This window comes from Pongo pygmaeus, chromosome 2 (genome assembly GCF_028885625.2).
Source record: "Pongo pygmaeus isolate AG05252 chromosome 2, NHGRI_mPonPyg2-v2.0_pri, whole genome shotgun sequence".
Lineage (NCBI taxonomy): Eukaryota > Metazoa > Chordata > Mammalia > Primates > Hominidae > Pongo > Pongo pygmaeus.
Genome location: NC_085930.1, coordinates 164,757,580 through 164,775,393, shown reverse-complemented (window position 1 = coordinate 164,775,393; position 17,814 = coordinate 164,757,580). Strand labels below are relative to the sequence as shown.

General features: G+C 38.5%; 1 protein-coding gene across 3 annotated transcripts in view; it reads left to right on the top strand.

Annotated features, from left to right (window-relative positions):
- SLC33A1 (solute carrier family 33 member 1) overlaps positions 1-17,814 on the top strand; it is a 30,784-nt gene that overhangs the window by 12,141 nt on the left and 829 nt on the right. Inside the window, exons 2-6 of one of the 3 annotated variants that reach the window (XM_054479521.2) lie at positions 253-443; positions 8,787-8,971; positions 9,243-9,360; positions 12,898-13,113; positions 14,418-14,613. In XM_054479521.2, coding sequence (XP_054335496.1) covers positions 253-443; positions 8,787-8,971; positions 9,243-9,360; positions 12,898-13,113; positions 14,418-14,585 — 878 coding nt within the window. In that variant the 3' untranslated portion in view covers positions 14,586-14,613. Of the gene's footprint in view, positions 1-252; positions 444-8,786; positions 8,972-9,242; positions 9,361-12,897; positions 13,114-14,417; positions 15,466-17,814 lie in introns of those variants that run through there. The other 2 variants (XM_054479520.2, XM_054479522.2) reach the window with 2 other exon arrangements.

Below are 17,814 nucleotides of genomic sequence, written 5' to 3'. Positions count from 1 at the left end.
CAAGCCTGGCTAATTTCTTATTTTTTGTAGAGACAGGGTCCCACTATGTTGCCCAGGCTGGTCTTGAATTTCTGAGTTCAAGTAATCCTCCCACCTTGGCCTCCCAAAGTGCTAGGATTACAGGCATGAGCCCCTGTACTTGGCTAATTTTTTAAATAACATTTTAATTGAAAGTTATTATATATAGAATTATTTAGTATCAATGAAATTATGTAATTTTAAAAATTAATTATAGATTTAAAACATTTTCAGATTTCCTTCTTTTCTGGGGAACTATATTTTTAATAACAACAACATTGGTTGCCCTTCTGAAAAAAGAAAACAAAGAAGTATCAGTAGTAAAAGAAGAAACACAAGGGATCACAGATACTTACAAGCTGCTTTTTGCAATTATAAAAATGCCAGCAGTTCTGACATTTTGCCTTCTGATTCTAACTGCAAAGGTAAGAGATTTATAAATCAAATTTATCATTTTCTTATAGGTATCAATATCATGGAATACTTTCAATGCCTTTTTCATATCACAGGTCCCTTTCCACTACCATTAGAATTTAACAATGAAAAACAATATTTTCTGTTTATTAAATGTATTTGAAAAGACATAATGTTATCAACTTTAATTTTAAAGTAAGCTAAATGTCTTGGAGTATTGTAAAGAATTATGTCCATTTGGAGAATTGTTAGTAAATGTGAACCTTAATGATATTAATGCTTGGAATGGAGATTAATATCTTTAAAAATCAATAGCTCTGTCTTCTTATAATGAATATACATTTAATGTTGGAGTAATACAATTATTTACTTAGAGTGTGATGTAAAAAGATATAGGGCCAGGCGTGGTGGCTCACGCCTGTAATCCTAGCACTTTGGGAGGCCAAGGCAGGTGGATTACCTGAGGTCAGGAGTTCAAGACCAGCCTGGCTAACATGGTGAAACCTTGTCTCTACTAAAAATACAAAAATCAGCCGGGCATGGTGGCATGTGCCTGTAGTCCCAGCTACTTGGGAGACTGAGGAAGGAGAATCACTTGAACCCTCCTGAGGCGGAGGTTGCAGTGAGCCAAGATTGCACCACGGCACTCTAGCTGGAGCGACAGAGCGAGACTCTGTCTCAAAATAAAAAATAAATAAATAAATAAATAAATAAATAAATAAATAAATAAATAAAAATATATAGAAGTATATGAGTATTAGAAGTCAATTTTTTAAAAATCCATTGAATTATTTAAGTACTGAAAGGAAAATTATACCATAAGAGAAACGGGGATTACTGGTGACTTTTATTCTATATTAAGGTGTCTCAATTTTATAGTTCTAAAAATATTTTTAACATGTTAGGCTAGAATAAGGTAAGTATATTTTGTTACTGTGAACTATTGCTAGTGTTGGAGTTAATATTTCTAAAATCTGCAATCTTATAGGATTTTCATTTTATGTACTTAAATCTATGTATGTAAACACTTTACACCTATCTTTTGACAGTTTTGAAGGAACCATTAGCCTCATTGTTTTCACTTTAAATAGTGAGTGTTTTTTCCTCTTAATGATAGAAGGCCAGATGTGCTGGCTCATGCCTGTGATCCCAGCACTTTGGGAAGCCAAGGCAGGATCTCTTGAGCTCAGGAGTTCAAGACCAGCCTGAATATGGCGAAACAAAAAATAAAAAAACTATCTGGGTATGGTGGCATGTGCCTGGAGTGCTAGTTACTTGGGAAGCTGAAGTAGGAAGACAGCTTGAGCCTGGGAGGTGGAGTTTGCAGTGAGCCATGGTTATGCCTCTGCACTCCAGCCTGGGCAACAGAGCCAGGGGTCTGTTTTTCTCTTGAGACAGGGGTCTCAAGAAAAAAAAAAAGAATAGAAAGTTCAGAAAATATGAAAACTTCAAGGAGCATAACAATATATATATATATTTTTTTGAGACAAAGTCTTGCTCTGTCACCCAGGCTGGGTGCAGTGGCACAATCTCGGCTCACTGCAACCTCTGCCTCCTGGGTTCAAGCGATTCTCCTGCCTCAGTCTCCCGGGCAGCTGGGACCACAGTGTGCGCCACCATGCCCAGCTAATTTTTTTGTATTTGTTTATTTTGAGATGGAGTTTCACTCTTATTGCCCAGGCTGGAGTGCAATGGCCCTATCTCCGCTTACTGCAACCTCCACCTCCCGGGTTCAAGCGATTCTCCTGCCTCAGCCTCCCAAGTAGCTGGGATTACAGGCACATGCCACCAGGCCCAGCTAATTTTGTATTTTTAGTAGAGATGGGGTTTCTCCATGTAGCTCAGGCTGGTCTTGAACTCCTGACCTCAGGTGATCTGCCCTTGGCCTCCCAAAGTGCTGGGATTACAGGTGTGAGCCACCGCGCCTGGCAATTTTTTTGTATTTTTAATGAAGACAGGGTTTCACCCTGTTGGCCAGGCTGGTCTTGAACTCCTGACCTCAGGTGATCCGCCCAGCTGGCCAAACAATATTATCTAATTATATCATTCAATAATTTTATCATTTAAGATAAACAGTATTTGCTGGATGTGGTGGCTCACGCCTTTAATCCCAGCACTTTGGGAGGCCGAGGTGGGCTGATCACTTGAGGCTGGGAGTTTGAGACCAGCCTGACCAACATGGTGAAACCCTGTCTTTACTAAAAATACAAAAATTAGCTGGGTGTGGTGGCAGGCGCCTGTAAGCCCAGCTACTCGGGAGGATGAGGCAGGAGAATCGCTGGAACCTGGGAGGCAGAGGTTGCAGTGAGCCAGGATCGCACACTGCACTCCAGCCTGGGTGACAGAGTGAGACTCCATCCCAAAAATAAATTAATTAATTAATTTTAAAAAAACAGTATTGACCTTCTTGGTATATTTCCTTTGAACCTCCCTTTTTTCCCTATATATGTGTGTGTGCATGTATCTGTGTATACATATACTTCATATATTTATTTACTCATATACTTTATTTTGTTTTGAGACTGAGTCTCACTCTGTTGCCTAGGCTGGAGTACAGTGGCATGATCTCTGCTCACTGCAACCTCTGCCTCCCTTGTTCAAACAATTCTGCCTCAGCCTCCCTAGTAGCTGGGATTACAGGCACACACCATCATACCCAGCTAAGTTTTGTATTCTTAGAAGAGACGGGGTTTCACTGTGTCGGCCAGGCTGGTCTCAAACTCCTGACCTCAAGTGATCCACCTGCCTAGACCCCCGAAGTGCTGGGAGTACAGGTGTGAGCCACTGTACCCAGCCTATTTACTTATTTACTTTAAAAGTGGAATTGAATCATATATAATTTTTTATCTTCTGTCTTATACCAAACATTTCTATAGCATTACGTATTTGAAAACATACTTGTTAGTAGCTACATGATATAGTTAGTGTGTAAATTTAAATTTTCTATAATCTCATTTTTCTGTTGTCTATTTTGCTTATGTTTTTAAATTATAAAAACGCACTAGCAAATATTTTTGTGCATAAGTCTGTGATTTTCTGGATATTTCCTTCCAATAGACTTTTTTTTTTTTTTTTTTTGGAGACAGAGTCTCTCTTTGTTGCCCAGGCTGGAGTGAAATGGCTAATTTTTTTTTTTTTTTTTTTGAGGTGGAGTTTCACTCGTTTCCCAGGCTGGAGTGCAATGGCATGATCTCAGCTCACTGCAACCTCTGCCTCCTGGATTCAAGCGATTCTCCTGCCTCAGCCTCCTGAGTAGCTGGGACTACAGGCATGCACCACCATGCCTGGCTAATTATTTTTATTTTTATTTTTATTTTTAGTAGAGACGGGGTTTCTCCATGTTGGTCAGGCTGGTGTCAGACTCCCGACTTCAGGTGATTTGCCCGTCTCGGCCTCCCAAAGTGCTGGGATTACAGGTGTGAGCCACTGCACCTGGCCTAATTTTTGTATTTTTTGTAGAGACAGAGTTTCATCATGTTGGCCAGGCTGGTCTTGAACTACTGACCTCAGGTGATCTGTTCACCTCAGCCTCCCAAAGTGCTAGGATTACAGGCATGAGCCACTGCACCTGGCCTATTTTTTATTTTTTTTTTAGATGAGGTCTTGCTCTGTCATCTAGGCTGGAGTGCTGTGGCATGATCATAACTCAGTGTAATCTCAAACTCCTGTGCTTAAGACAGACTCCCACCTCAGCCTCTCAAGTAGTTAGAACTATAGCTGCTTGCCATCTCACCCAGCTAATTTTTTTTTTTTTTTTTTGAGACGAAGTCTCGCTCTGTTGCCTAAGCTGGAGTGCAGTGGTGGGATCTCCGCTCACTGCAACCTCCTCCTCCCGGGTTCAAGCGATTCTCCTGCCTCAGCCTCTGGAGTAGCTGGGATTACAGGTGTGCACCACCACACCCGGCTAATTTTTGTATTTTTGGTAGAGACAGGGTTTTACCATTTTGGTCAGGCTGGTCTCGAACTCCTGAGCTCAGGCAATCTGCCTGCCTCGGCCTCCCAAAGTGCTGGGATTATAGGCATGAGCCACCGTGCCTGACCCACCCAGCTAATTTTTAAATTTTCTGTGGAGATGGGGGTCTCATTTTGCTACACAGGCTGGCCAATAGATTTTTTTTTTTGAGACGGATTTTTGCTCTTGTTGCCCAGGCTGGAGTGCAATGGCGTGATCTCAGCTCACCACAACCTCTGCCTCCTGGGTTCAAGATTCTCCTGCCTCAGCCTCCTGAGTAGCTGGGATTACAGGCATGTACCACCATGCCCGGCTAATTTCGTATTTTTAGTAGGGACAGGGTTTCTCCATGTTTGTCAGGCTAGTCTCGAACTCCCGACCTCAGGTGATCCGCCTGCCTTGGCCTTCCAAAGTGCTGGGATTACAGGTGTGAGCCACTGCACCTGGCCGGCCAATAGATTATTAAGCAGGCAATTAGTGGGTCAATGAATGTAATATGATTGCTGAATTGCTTTTCAAAACGTTATACTAATTTATACTGTCTCCAGCAATATATAAGGAGGTACTTCAGTTACAAAATCTCTAATACTGTTTTCTACTTTTAAACTTCTCCCCTAATAACATCTCTCCTAACTTTTAATACTATAGATTAATTTTATTTCCTTTTGAATTATATGTTAATGGACTATACAGTATATATTTTTATGTTTGATGCGTATGTTCTTTTGCTCAATATTGTATTTGTGGAATTTATCCATATTTTTATTTATAGCAATAGTTTGTTTATCTCATTACTGTATAGTATTCCATTGTATGGATATGCCACAATTTATCCATTCCATCAACAGGTTTTTAGAGCTATTATGTGTAGTGTTTCTACAAACATTCACATATGTGACTTTTGGTGAAGATAGGTGCACATTTCTGATTGGTAAATATATAGGAATAGAATTGCTGGTTCATAGAAGATGCATAGTATTATGTACTGCCAAATAGTTTTCCAAAGTGGTTGTTCCAATTTTCCCTACCACCAGTAGTGTAAGAGAGTTCTGATTTCAAGGAGTTTCACATCCTTGGAAACACATATTATCTTTTTTTTTTTTTTTTTTTTTTGAGACGGAGTCTCGCTCTGTCCCCCAGGCTGGAGTGCAGTGGCGCGATCTCGGCTCACTGCAAGCTCTGCCTCCTGGGTTCACACCATTCTCCTGCCTCAGCCTCCCAAGTAGCTGGGACTACAGGCGCCCACCACCACGCCTGGCTAATTTTGTGTATTTTTAATAGAGACGGGGTTTTACCTAGCCAGGATGGTCTCGATCTCCTGACCTTGTGATCCACCTGCCTTGGCATCCCAAAGTGCTAGGATTACAGGCGTGAGCCACCACGCCTGGCGTATATTATCTTTTTAATTTTAGCCTTTCTGGTGGTTGTGTAATGGCATCTTGTTATTGCCATAATTTGAATTTCCCTAATGACAAAAGAAATTGAGTATCTTTTCATGTGATTATTGACCATTTGAATATCCAAAGTTGCCCTTTTCTTTAAATTTGTAAAGTTGTTCTTTCTGTTTAGATTTCATTGTTTGAGATGAGATCTCTGTCACCTAGGCTGGAGTGCAGTGACACCATCACAGCTCATTGCAGCCCTGACCTCCTGGGCTCAAGTGATCCTCCAACCTCAGTCGCCCAAGTACAGGCATGTGCCACCACCATGCCCAGTAAATTTAAAAAAATTTTTTGTAGAGAAGAGTTCTTACTATGATGCCCAGACTGGTCTTGAGCTTCTGGGCTGAAGGAATCCTCCTGCCTCATCCTCCCAAAGTGCTGTGCTTACAGGCGTGAGCCACTGTGCCAGACCAAACTTTTTAAAATATATTTTGAATTTGAGCCTTTTATTAGATATGTGTATTACAAATATCTCCTACTATATAACTTTTAAGACTTTTTTTTAACATTTTAAGATTAAACATTAAAATCAGTTTGTATGTCTTATTTTTACAAAGTGAATGAATAAAATATACGTGAAATTATTTTCTGGACTTAAGTGAAATATATGTTACCTTTAATTTTTTTATGGTGAAATTTTCTTTGGCTCTATTCCAAGAAGTTACAGTGTATACTATTTATAATTTATTTCCTTCTTTCTTTCTTTTTTTTTTTTTTTTTTTTTTAAGACGGAGTCTCACTCTGTCACCAGGCTGGAGTGCAGTGGTGCAATCTCGGCTAACTGCAACTTCCACCTCCCAGGTTCAAGCGATTCTGCTGCCTCAGCCTCCTGAGTAGCTGGGACTACAGGTGTATACCACCACACCCAGCTAGTTTTTGTATTTTTAGTAGAGATGGGGTTTCACCATGTTGGCCAGGATGGTCTCAAATCTCCTGACCTCATGATCCGCCCACGTTGACCTCCCAAAGTGCTGGAATTACAGGCATGAGCCACCGCGCCCGGCCTTATAATTTCTTAAAAAAAAAAAAATTGTGTGATATTGAAGTGGCCTCGTGGTCTAGGGTAGTACCTGAGGTTTGTTGTCTCACAGCCACAGAGATCAAGGACGTGGACACACAAAGAGTGAGGTTAACAGCAGAAGTTTAGTAGGTGAGAGAGCGAATAGCTCTGTGCTACAGAGAGATGTCCTGGAAAAATGCGTTGCCAGATCTGTGGTGAAATGCAAGGGGTTTTTTAGATGAGCTAGTGGGGAGGTGGTGTCTGATTTAAATAGGGCATGAAAAACTGGTAAGGTCCAGGTGCACCATTTACATAGGGCATGAATTTCTGGCAGCCCCTACCTTAATTTTTTATTATGCAGGCAGGTTCTCTGCCTGAGCTGCACCATGTTGCCCATTTTTTTACTGTACACATGCTAACCAAAAAGAGAAGGTGGAGCTTTCGTGGTGGACATGCCTGGCTCCCAGGTAGCCATTTTCTGTTGGTGCAGCTGCTGGCATTCCCCCATGCAAGCTTCCAGCTTGCTTATCTATGTTTGCAACTCAAGTTTTTCAGGCTGCTCTTTGTTAGAAAAGAAATGATTTTGGGGGCTGCTTTTTGTTAGAAGGGAAGCTCTGCCGAGGTCTCTTTTGCCCTCACTATCTGCCTAAATAATTTCTTTCTGCCTACTGTATCAATATAATTTCAGTTTTTGAAAATGTATTAGTAGAACTCCTTTATATCCTTTATCCAGATTATCTAATTATTAACATTTAGCTCCACTTTCCTTATTCTGTAGATTTTATTTCTATGTATATCCATTACATATGTCTTCTGAAATACTTTAGAGTAATTTGTACGCATTATGCACTTTTATCCATAAGTACCTTAAGTATGTATTTCCTAAGAACAAGTTTTCTGCTTATAAAACCACAACTCAATATTGGGAAATTTTAAATTGATATAATATTATTATCTAATTATAGTCCATATCCAAATTTTACACAATAACAGTCCTTATAACTTTAATTTTTTTCTTGTTGGGGATCTAATCTAGGATCACACACTGCATTCAGTTGGTACGACCTTTCATTGTCCTTAATATCCTTGACATTTTTGAAGAATACAGGCCAATTATTCTGTAGAATGGGCTTCTAGTTACATTTCTCTCACGTTTCTTCTTGTTTGGGTTGAGGTTATTCAGGTATATAAGACAGGAAGATCAAAGAAGTAATGTTTTGATGTCTGCAGGGAATTATATTGAAAGCCATATCATGTCTCTTTATCCCTTTAACTGCTGTTTTTAACTTTAATTGCTTTGCTAATCTGTTGTAAAAGTACTATTTTTTCTTTTGTAATTAAAAACTGACTCATGGGGAGATACTTTGAGGCTATCTAAATAGTCTTAATTTAATTCTTACTCTTTTTTGTGCTGTTTTTAAGAATTAATCTAACTATACTTTATCCCTTTCATTTTATTCAATTTCTCAGATATGTTTTCTCAGAATTACTTTTGAAACATTAGATGAACTTAGGAAATTTTATTATGGTCAGTCAGAAATCATTAAAAATGTATATATATATGGCAGTTATGCTTCATTGTAACCAGATTGATTTGGGTCAATTAAAGGCTTAAGTTCTTTTAAACCTAAAACTTACAGATCAGTAAATTTGGATTTTTGGCCCTGTTTACTATAACAGATTGGACTTTTTGAAGTGGAAATTTAGTTGTATTTATAGCCATCTACCATCCCTACCAGTACTGGATTTTCAGTTGTTTTCACTTAATATTATTAGAAAACCATAAGGCAAAATGTGCCTCGTATAACTTGATTGTTATACCAGGTATAATAATATGATGCTCACTTGTAACTGTCATGGGTCAGTAATAAAATTGAGGTTCTTGAAGAACTTACATATGCATGGAGGAAAATATTTCATAAGTCACGAATTAAAATACTTTTTTGTTTTTATATTGCAGATTGGTTTTTCAGCAGCAGATGCTGTAACAGGACTGAAATTGGTAGAAGAGGGAGTACCCAAAGAACATTTAGCCTTATTGGCAGTTCCAATGGTTCCTTTGCAGATAATACTGCCTCTGATTATCAGCAAATACACTGCAGGTCCCCAGCCATTAAACACATTTTACAAAGCCATGCCCTACAGGTAAAAATGAAATAAAACCTTACTAAATAAGAAAGGGTAAAATGAGGAACATTCATCAATATCACTAATATCTGAGTGTAGAATTATATATATGGAAAAAGGTTTGAAAAGCATCTTTTTTCAATATTATTTATATGCACTTTTATCTTTTTAACCTCCTAACAGGTTTAGATACAGCTTCTTTCATATGGTAGGCACATGGATTTCTGTTTTTGTTGTTGTTGTTATTTAAGCTAAAATGGAAGTCAACTCAATGTTTCTTTCTCTATAGATTATTGCTTGGGTTAGAATATGCACTACTGGTTTGGTGGACTCCTAAAGTAGAACATCAAGGGGGATTCCCTATATATTACTATATCATAGTCCTGCTGAGTTATGCTTTACATCAGGTAAGCTTGCAGTGGTTTTCTCAGGAAATAAACTGTTCTGTGTAAAATAAAGAAGACAGCTTTCTACAGTTGCCTTAAAATAATGATAATAAATTTTAAGATTTAAGCATGAATCTGACACTGAAGAAATTATTGACGGTGGGCTTTAAACTTTATGACTTTTCACTTAATGAGTTCTGTTCATAGAAAGAGACTTTCTTTTTTTTTTTTTTTTTCCCCCCCAAGATGAAGTCTTGCTCTGTCACCCAGGCTGGAGTGCACTGGTGCAGTCTCGGCTCACTGCAACCTCCACCTCCCAGGTTCAAGCGATTCTCCTGCCTCAGCCTCCTGAGTAGCTAGGATTACAGGCACATGCCACCACGCCTGGCTAATTTTTGTATTTTTAGTAGAGATAGGGTTCCACCATATTGGCCAGGCTGTTCTTGACTCCTGACCTTGTGATCCACCTGCCTCAGCCTCCCAAAGTGCTGGGAATGCAGGTGCGAGCCACTGCGCCCGGCTGAAAGAGACTTTCTTATTCATTCATTCATTTAAAAAAAATTATTCAACAAGTATTTGCTACATTTTAGAATTGATTCCAAAGCTAGCAAATTCTACTCTTGCTAAGTATTTCTCAGTTTATCCGTAGGTTTCAGTTCATTCTTTCTTGAATTCCTAATATCTTTTCTTTCTGAAAGTATTGAGAAATAGTAGAGGTCCTAGTTTCTGGCTTAGCTTCTGCTTCCTTTTTTTTTTTTTTTTGAGACAGAGTCTGGCTTGGTTGCCCACTGCTCACGCCCGGCTAATTATCTGTATTTTTAGTAGAGACAGAGTTTCACCATATTGGCCAGGCTGGTCTTGAATTCCTGACCTCAAGTGATCCGCCCACCTTGGCCTCCCAAAGTGCTGGGATTACAGGAGTGAGCCACCATGCCCGGCCCTGGCTTAGCTTCTATATTGAAAGTTATGACTTATTCTTTATGATTTTGAAAGCTATGTCAAGCTGCTTTTTCTTTCTTTGTTAGATATGTTTGTAATCCTTAAAAGAAGGAATCCCCACTTTGCTCTAGCCTAAGCTGCTGTTGCAGAATGAGATTTTTTTTTTTTTTGAGACAGAGTTTCGTTCTTGTTGCCCAGGCTGGAGTGCAATGGCGCGATCTCGGCTCACCGCAACCTCCGCCTCCAGGGTTCAAGCAATTCTCCTGCCTCAGCCTCCAAGTAGCTGGGATTACAGGCATGCGCCACCATGCCCGGCTCATTTTGTATTTTTTTTAGTAGAGACGGGGTTTCTCCATGTTGGTTAGACTGGTCTAGAACTCCCAACCTCAGGTGATCCACCCACCTCAGCCTCCCAGAGTGCTGGGATTACAGGCGTGAGCCACCGCGCCTGGCCCAGAATGAGATTTTTTTGTTCTGGATGCAAGTGATTCAAGTAAATGGCAAAGGCCCAGAAGTAACCTTTGGGACTTAACTGCAGGTATTGCTAATGCATATTTCTGAATCACTTTGGATTTTTCTAGCTTATATCCTTTGAAAGTTATATTTGCTAATGTATGAATTAATTTTTAACTGAAACCTAAAAATATGACTACCAGGTAATCTCAGTAGTTTTGTGCATACAGTAAATTATTTAGGAGAAATCTGTAGTGGATCATGTCTGACTAAATTCTATGCTTATAAAATTATTGAGGCCAAACTGTCAAATATAATTTTTTTTTTCTGTTTTGCACTTGCTTAGTTAAGGCTAGATATGTAATAGAAGGTTAAAGAAGTACTTTAACTAGTCAGTGCTTCAGTATTTCTGTCGGTATGTTATAGCCCAAAAAGTATTTATTTGGCTTTGGATTTCATTTGAGAATTTCCTGAAGTGTAGTCACTGAAACTCAGATAACCAGATGCTTTATGGGGGAAAAAAGTACAAGGCCAAGTAAATTCGAGAAATGATGTATGACATAAGCCTTCTCTAAGTAGTGCCTTAATGAGTCCTTCAACAAATTTTTTTTTTTTTTTTTTTTTTTTTTTGGAGACAGAGTCTCACTCTGTTGCCCAGGCTGGAGTACAGTGGCACAATCTCGGCTCACTGTGATACCTCCGCCTCCCAGGTTCAAGTGATTCTCCTGCCTCAGCCTCCCAAGTAGCTGGGATTACAGATGAGCACCACTGCACCCAGCTGATTTTTGTATTTTTAGTAGAGATGGGTTTTACCACATTGGCCAGGCTGGTCTTGAACTCCTGACCTCAGGTGATCCGCCCGCCTGGGCCTTCCAAAGTGCTGCGATTATAGGCGTGAGCCACCGCACCCAGCTTCTTCAACAAATATTAAGTGAACACCTATTCCCTGCCAGAAACCATTCTGAGTACTGAAATATAACTGAATAAATCATGCCAAAATCCCTGCCCTCAAGGAGTTTATGTTGTAAATATTTCAAAAGGCATACAATGAAAGGAACCTTTTCAATTTTGTGTAAGTTAATGTCTTTCAGTCTTATTTGACTTTGGAACTCCTTTTTCTGTGAACACCCCCAAAAACAGTATTCAAAGAATACCATTATGGAAACACAGTTTGTTTCCATCTTTCTAAATTAAAGGTTAATTCTTGCCTTTTAAGTACTTTTTGCCTCTTAAGGATGTTTTTCTCCAGTTTGTCACATAAATTTTGAAATACTTTTCTTGTGTATATGTAGGAGAAAAATATATATATTCCTATTTCTTTAAATATTTGAGTATTTATATGTGTAATAAAGGCATACGTATAAATATGTATATATACACATGCAATATATGATATATGTTTAGGTACAGTACAAATATGAGGTTTTGCATTTTGCTGTATGCATTATGTATCCTTTAATGCCACCTCATCTAACATTTTCTCTGTGGAGTCTTTCTTGACTACTTGTGGTAGAATTAATCTCTCGTTTATATTTATGCCCCAATAACACAATGTGTGCACTTCTATTTACAATACTTCCTGTATTTGTAATTATTTGTTCCCTATTTTCCAGCCTAGAATAAATTCTTCAATGTCACGGAGGGACCAAGGTCACATCTTTGTATTGCTGGGATCTTTTTTTTTTTTTTTTTTTTTGAGACGGAGTCTCCCTCTGTCGCCCAGGCTAGAGTGCAGTGGCGCGATCTCGGCTCACTGCAAGCTCCGCCTCCTGGGTTCACGCCATTCTCCTGCCTCAGCCTCCTTTTGCTGGGACTACAGGCGCCAGCCACCACGTCTGGCTATTTTTTTTTTTTTTGTATTTTTTAGTAGAGACGGGGCAGGTGGTTCACCGTGTTAGCCAGGATGGTCTCGATCTCCTGACCTCGTGATCCGCCCGCCTCAGCCTCCCAAAGTGCTGGAATTACAGGTGTGAGCCACCGCACCGGGCCTGTATTGCTGTGATCTTAAAGCCTGGCCTATAGTAGGTGCTTGATTTATTTGTTGAATTGAGTTTAATAAATATCATGAAAATTAATTTTCAGGTTTATGATTTTGATGTTCTTAATTTAGACTGTAGCTTTATAAGCTTTATAATCATACTAAAGATGTTTTACATTTTTCTGTAGGTTACAGTGTACAGCATGTATGTTTCTATAATGGCTTTCAATGCAAAGGTTAGTGATCCACTTATTGGAGGAACATACATGACCCTTTTAAATACCGTGTCCAATCTGGGAGGAAACTGGCCTTCTACAGTAGCTCTTTGGCTTGTAGATCCCCTCACAGTAAAAGAGTGTGTAGGAGCATCAAACCAGAATTGTCGAACACCTGATGCTGTTGAGGTAAGTATGTTTTAATTTTAGATAACATTAAGCTAATACTAAGATATTAATATTTTTGTTTTGTCTCTAGAAGTACTATATCTTTTTTAAAAATCGTATCTGTCCATAGGTTCTGGTATAGAAATCTACATATATTTTTTCTTTCACATCAAGGCTGAGGGTTACAATTATTCAAATCAGCAAGACTAGTTCCCTTAAAGGCATTTCTCAGTAAAGGAGAGGCGATCTCTCTTTCCCCCCATCTTGACGATCACTGTCCTACACAGCAGGCACTATATAAATGCATAATTAATAGCTTAAGTTTTGTAGTGATAGAAAAAGGGAATGTCCATTGGCTGTTCCTGTAACAGTTATAACTAAACCTGACTAGTGAGTTGTTTGTTGATAAATTCTTTCAAAGTGACATTAGTCTACTTCTACAGTAGATGGACTGGAAATTTCTTCACATTTCCGAATGTGAAAGCTGCATCGTGAAAATAGATAATCGGGCAAGATGCAGTGGCTCACGCCTGTATTCTTAGCACTTTGGGAGGCCGAGGCGGGTGGATTGCCTGAGCTCAGGAGTTTGACATCAGCCTGGGCAACATGGTGAAACCCCATCTCTACTAAAATACAAAAAATTAGCCGGGCGGGGTGGTGTGTGCCTGTAGTCCCAACTACTCAGGAGGCTGAGACAGGAGAATTGCTAGAACTGGGAGTCAGAGGTTGCAGTGAGCTGAGATTGCGCCACTGTACTCCAGCCTGTGCGACAGAACAAGACTCTGTCTCTAAAAAAAAAACAGATATTTGGCTGGGTGTGGTGGCTCACACCTGTAATTCCAGCATGTTGAGAGGCTGAAGCAGGCAGATTGCTTGAGCCCAGGAGTTCAAGACCACCCTGGGCCACATGGTGAAACACCATCTCTACAAAAAATATAGAAATTAATGGGGCATGGTGGTGCATGCCTGTGGTCTTAGCTACTCAGAAGGCAGAGGTGGGAGGATTGCTTGAGCCCAGGAGCCAGAGATTGCAGTGAGCCATTATCACACCACTGCATTTCAGCCGGGGCCACAAGTGAGACCCTGTCTTAAAAAAGAAAATGAGTATTGTTTACAGCAAGAACTGAAAATTGTTTTTAATCCTGTTAGTAGCATTAGAGAGATTAAGATACATTAACATATTTTGTCATTGGAATTCAGTGAAATACTGAAATGTTTTAAGAAAAATATATTTTTATTAATTCTTTATAAAGTAGAAGCATGTTAATTGCTAAATACTTTCATTTTGAAATTGTGGAGTATTTATTATAGTTTTATTTTTACAGCTTTGCAAAAAACTGGGTGGCTCATGTGTTACAGCCCTGGATGGTTATTATGTGGAGTCCATTATTTGTGTTTTCATTGGATTTGGTTGGTGGTTCTTTCTTGGTCCAAAATTTAAAAAGTTACAGGATGAAGGATCATCTTCATGGAAATGCAGAAGGAACAATTAATATATACACTACTGGACATTCTAGAAAGGTAATTGTAGTTTAGTTTTAATTCAGAGAGCAATGATAATCAGTGCACAGGAGTACAAAATATTGTTTTAAACGGCGAAATTAATAATATAAAATGCCAAATGGTTGAAAAAATAGAAACCTTTCTGTATATTTGATCATATTTTTTTTTTGCCTTGTCGATGTATTTAAAGTTTACTTAAGGTCAGGAAATTCTAAAACAACTTTTCTGGCCTTGTTGTTTGATTTATATCTTTTAAATTTACTGACCAAAGCATGTTTTAAGCTGCAATGCAGTAGTCATGGGTGGTAACCATGTAGTCAGGTATTGTTATTAGTACCTATCACTGCTGAGCTATATTTAAAATTTTTGTACAATATGTAAAATGGAGAAGAGCGTGATATTCAGGTACTAACCACAACTAGTCTGACATTGTTGGCAGTTAAAATCTTATTTTGAATTGTAAATTAGTTAAATTTTATGTGGAATTTGCTGAGAAGAGAATATAGACTAATGAAATGTCATTTTAGTTATTTTTCTTATGACCACATTGTACAAATGAATCTGTGTTAAAAAGACTATTTTAAATGTATTTCCTGCTTTTGTAAGCATTAAAGATTTATAAGAAAATTATTCAAACTATTTTTTATAAAATGAAAGTTATGATTTTTAAACTTATTGATTCCTCTTGCCCCTACCCCGTCTTTTTGGAAGATATTTTGATTCCTTATAAACTTTTACCCTAAGCTTACATATGTTTTCTGTCACAAGTGCTTCATGGCACACAGCCAGCCAATGGAGGGGATCAAATTCAGTGTTGTATGTATGTTTATGGCAACGTTTTGAAAATAAAAATTAAACGTTTTTCTTCAAGTAGTTTTTTTTTTTTTAATTGCTGAGAGAAAAAAAACAGTAAAGCTTTCTGATTAAGTAAAATTTAAATGGGCAGTACCATAATTTAAAAAACAAATACTTTAAAGAGAGAGACAAAGATATTTTGTGCCTTTGACACATTAAATCTAATAATGGAAAAATGTTTCTTAATTAAGCACTTTACTAGTGAAAAAGATCTCACAATTTATGCCAAATCAGGTACTGTATTTTCATGTATTAACACATAACCTTTTGTTTGAATACTGTAGTTTTCAGTGGACAGTTGCTATTCCAAGAAAATTAAGCTTTTGAGTACTTTAGCAATTCCCAGCATATTACATACACCCAGTGATAAGGTTCTTTGCATGTTTTGTGTTATGTATTACCCTGACTCTTTAGAGATTATATAAATCTTTCAAAAGTTAGAGGAAACAAGATAGTACATTATGAGTCTTAATTTTATCATTGTGGAAAAATGTGTACTAACTCCTGATTTTGTTAATTTTATAACATAGGTTGAATTTTAGAGTGGGGTTTTTATAAGTAATGGAGGATAAAATGGGTGGGAGAAAATGGCACACAGCACCTGAAGAAAGATGGGGCAGTGACCTCTAGAACTCATGCATTGGCATTGGAAAGCCTGTGTTGGGCATTGATGTCAGATCCTGAAGAATCACCTGGAAAAAATCCCATCCTAGAGGCAAGGAGGCTACACCAAACCATACACTACAGTACTTTGTCACATGGTTGTCCATTATCATGTGTTATAGTCTAAATGATTACTTGAATAAAGAAAAAAACCCACTTAACTCTTACATATGAAATGTGTTTTGATTTTTAATTTTTGGATTAAGAAACTCAGATTGCCATAATAACCTTTTATTTCTTCCCGTGTATATTATTACAAATCATATATACTTTCAAACATAGTTTTTTTTTTTGTTTTTTTTTTTTATTGAGACAGAGTCTCGCTTTGTCACCCACGCTGGAGTACAGTGGTGCAATCTCAGCTCACTGCAACCTCCGCCTCCTGAGTTCAAGCGATTCTCCTGCCTCAGTCCCCTGAGTAGCTGGGACTACAGGCGCACACCACCACACCTGGCTAATTTTTGTATTTTTAGTAGAGATGGGGTTTCACCATGTTGGCCAGGCTGGTCTCAAACTCCTGACTTCAAGTGATCCATCCACCTCAGCCTCCCAAAGTGCTGGGATTACAGGCATGAGCCACTGCGCCCAGCCTTCCAACATAGTTTTAATGTCAGTACATCTTTAATGACTTGAGGTTTTAAAACATTTTAAGCCTTTAAGGTGAAAGCCATTAATTAATTTGCTCTAGAAATAAACACAAAAAATTATAGTTAATTTGAATACATGTTCGTAATGCATGCCAAAATAACTTGTTAATAGCTATGTGCAACTTTGTTGCATACATTGATCACTAATGGCATTTTAAAATGATCTACCTAAATCTGAGGATCTGTTTATTATAAATCAGTAGTACTAAAAAATACCACCCTGTTTTTATGTGTGGGTGTTTTTCTTGATTGATTGATCCTGATAAATTAAACAGTACCTTCAAGTATGGACTTTTAACTCCTCCAGTAAATGCATCATATGTTTACTGGCTAATATTAGATTGAACATTTTTCTCTCTCTCTGTCAGTATCTCCATTTGCACGTTGGTTGCCGCATATATACATCTGAGTTTGAAAAGTTCTTCTGAGATTACCTAAAAGTAACACCACAGATTCCTTCCATTGTAAATACTTTATTTTATTTTATTATTTTTTTTTAGAGACATGGTCTCACTTTTGCCCAAGCTGGAGTACAGTGATGCAATCATAGCTCACTGCAGCCTCAAACTCCTAGGCTCAAGGGATCTTCTTTAGGCTGGGTGCTGTGGCTCACACCTGTAATCACAACACTTTAGGAGGCCAAGGCAGGAGGATCACTTGAGGTCAAGAGTTCAAGACCAACCTGGTCAATATAATAAGAACCCATCTTTATGACTTTTTTTTTTTTTTAATTATCCAGGCATGGTGGTACACACCAGTAGTCCCAGCTACTTGGGAAGCTGAGGCGGGAGGGTTACTTGAACCCAGGAGGTCAAGGCTTCAGTAAGCAGTGATTGTGCTACTGCACTCCCTGTCTGGGTGACAGAGCGAGACCCTGTCTCAACAACAAAAAAGGATCTTTCCACCTCAGCCTCTCTGGTAGCTAGGACTACAGGCACACACCACTATGCCCAGCTAATAAAAAAAAATAATAATTTTTTATAGAGGTGGGGTCCACTATATTTTCCAGGCTAGTCCCAATCTCATAGCTTCAAGCAGTCGTCCAGCCTTGACC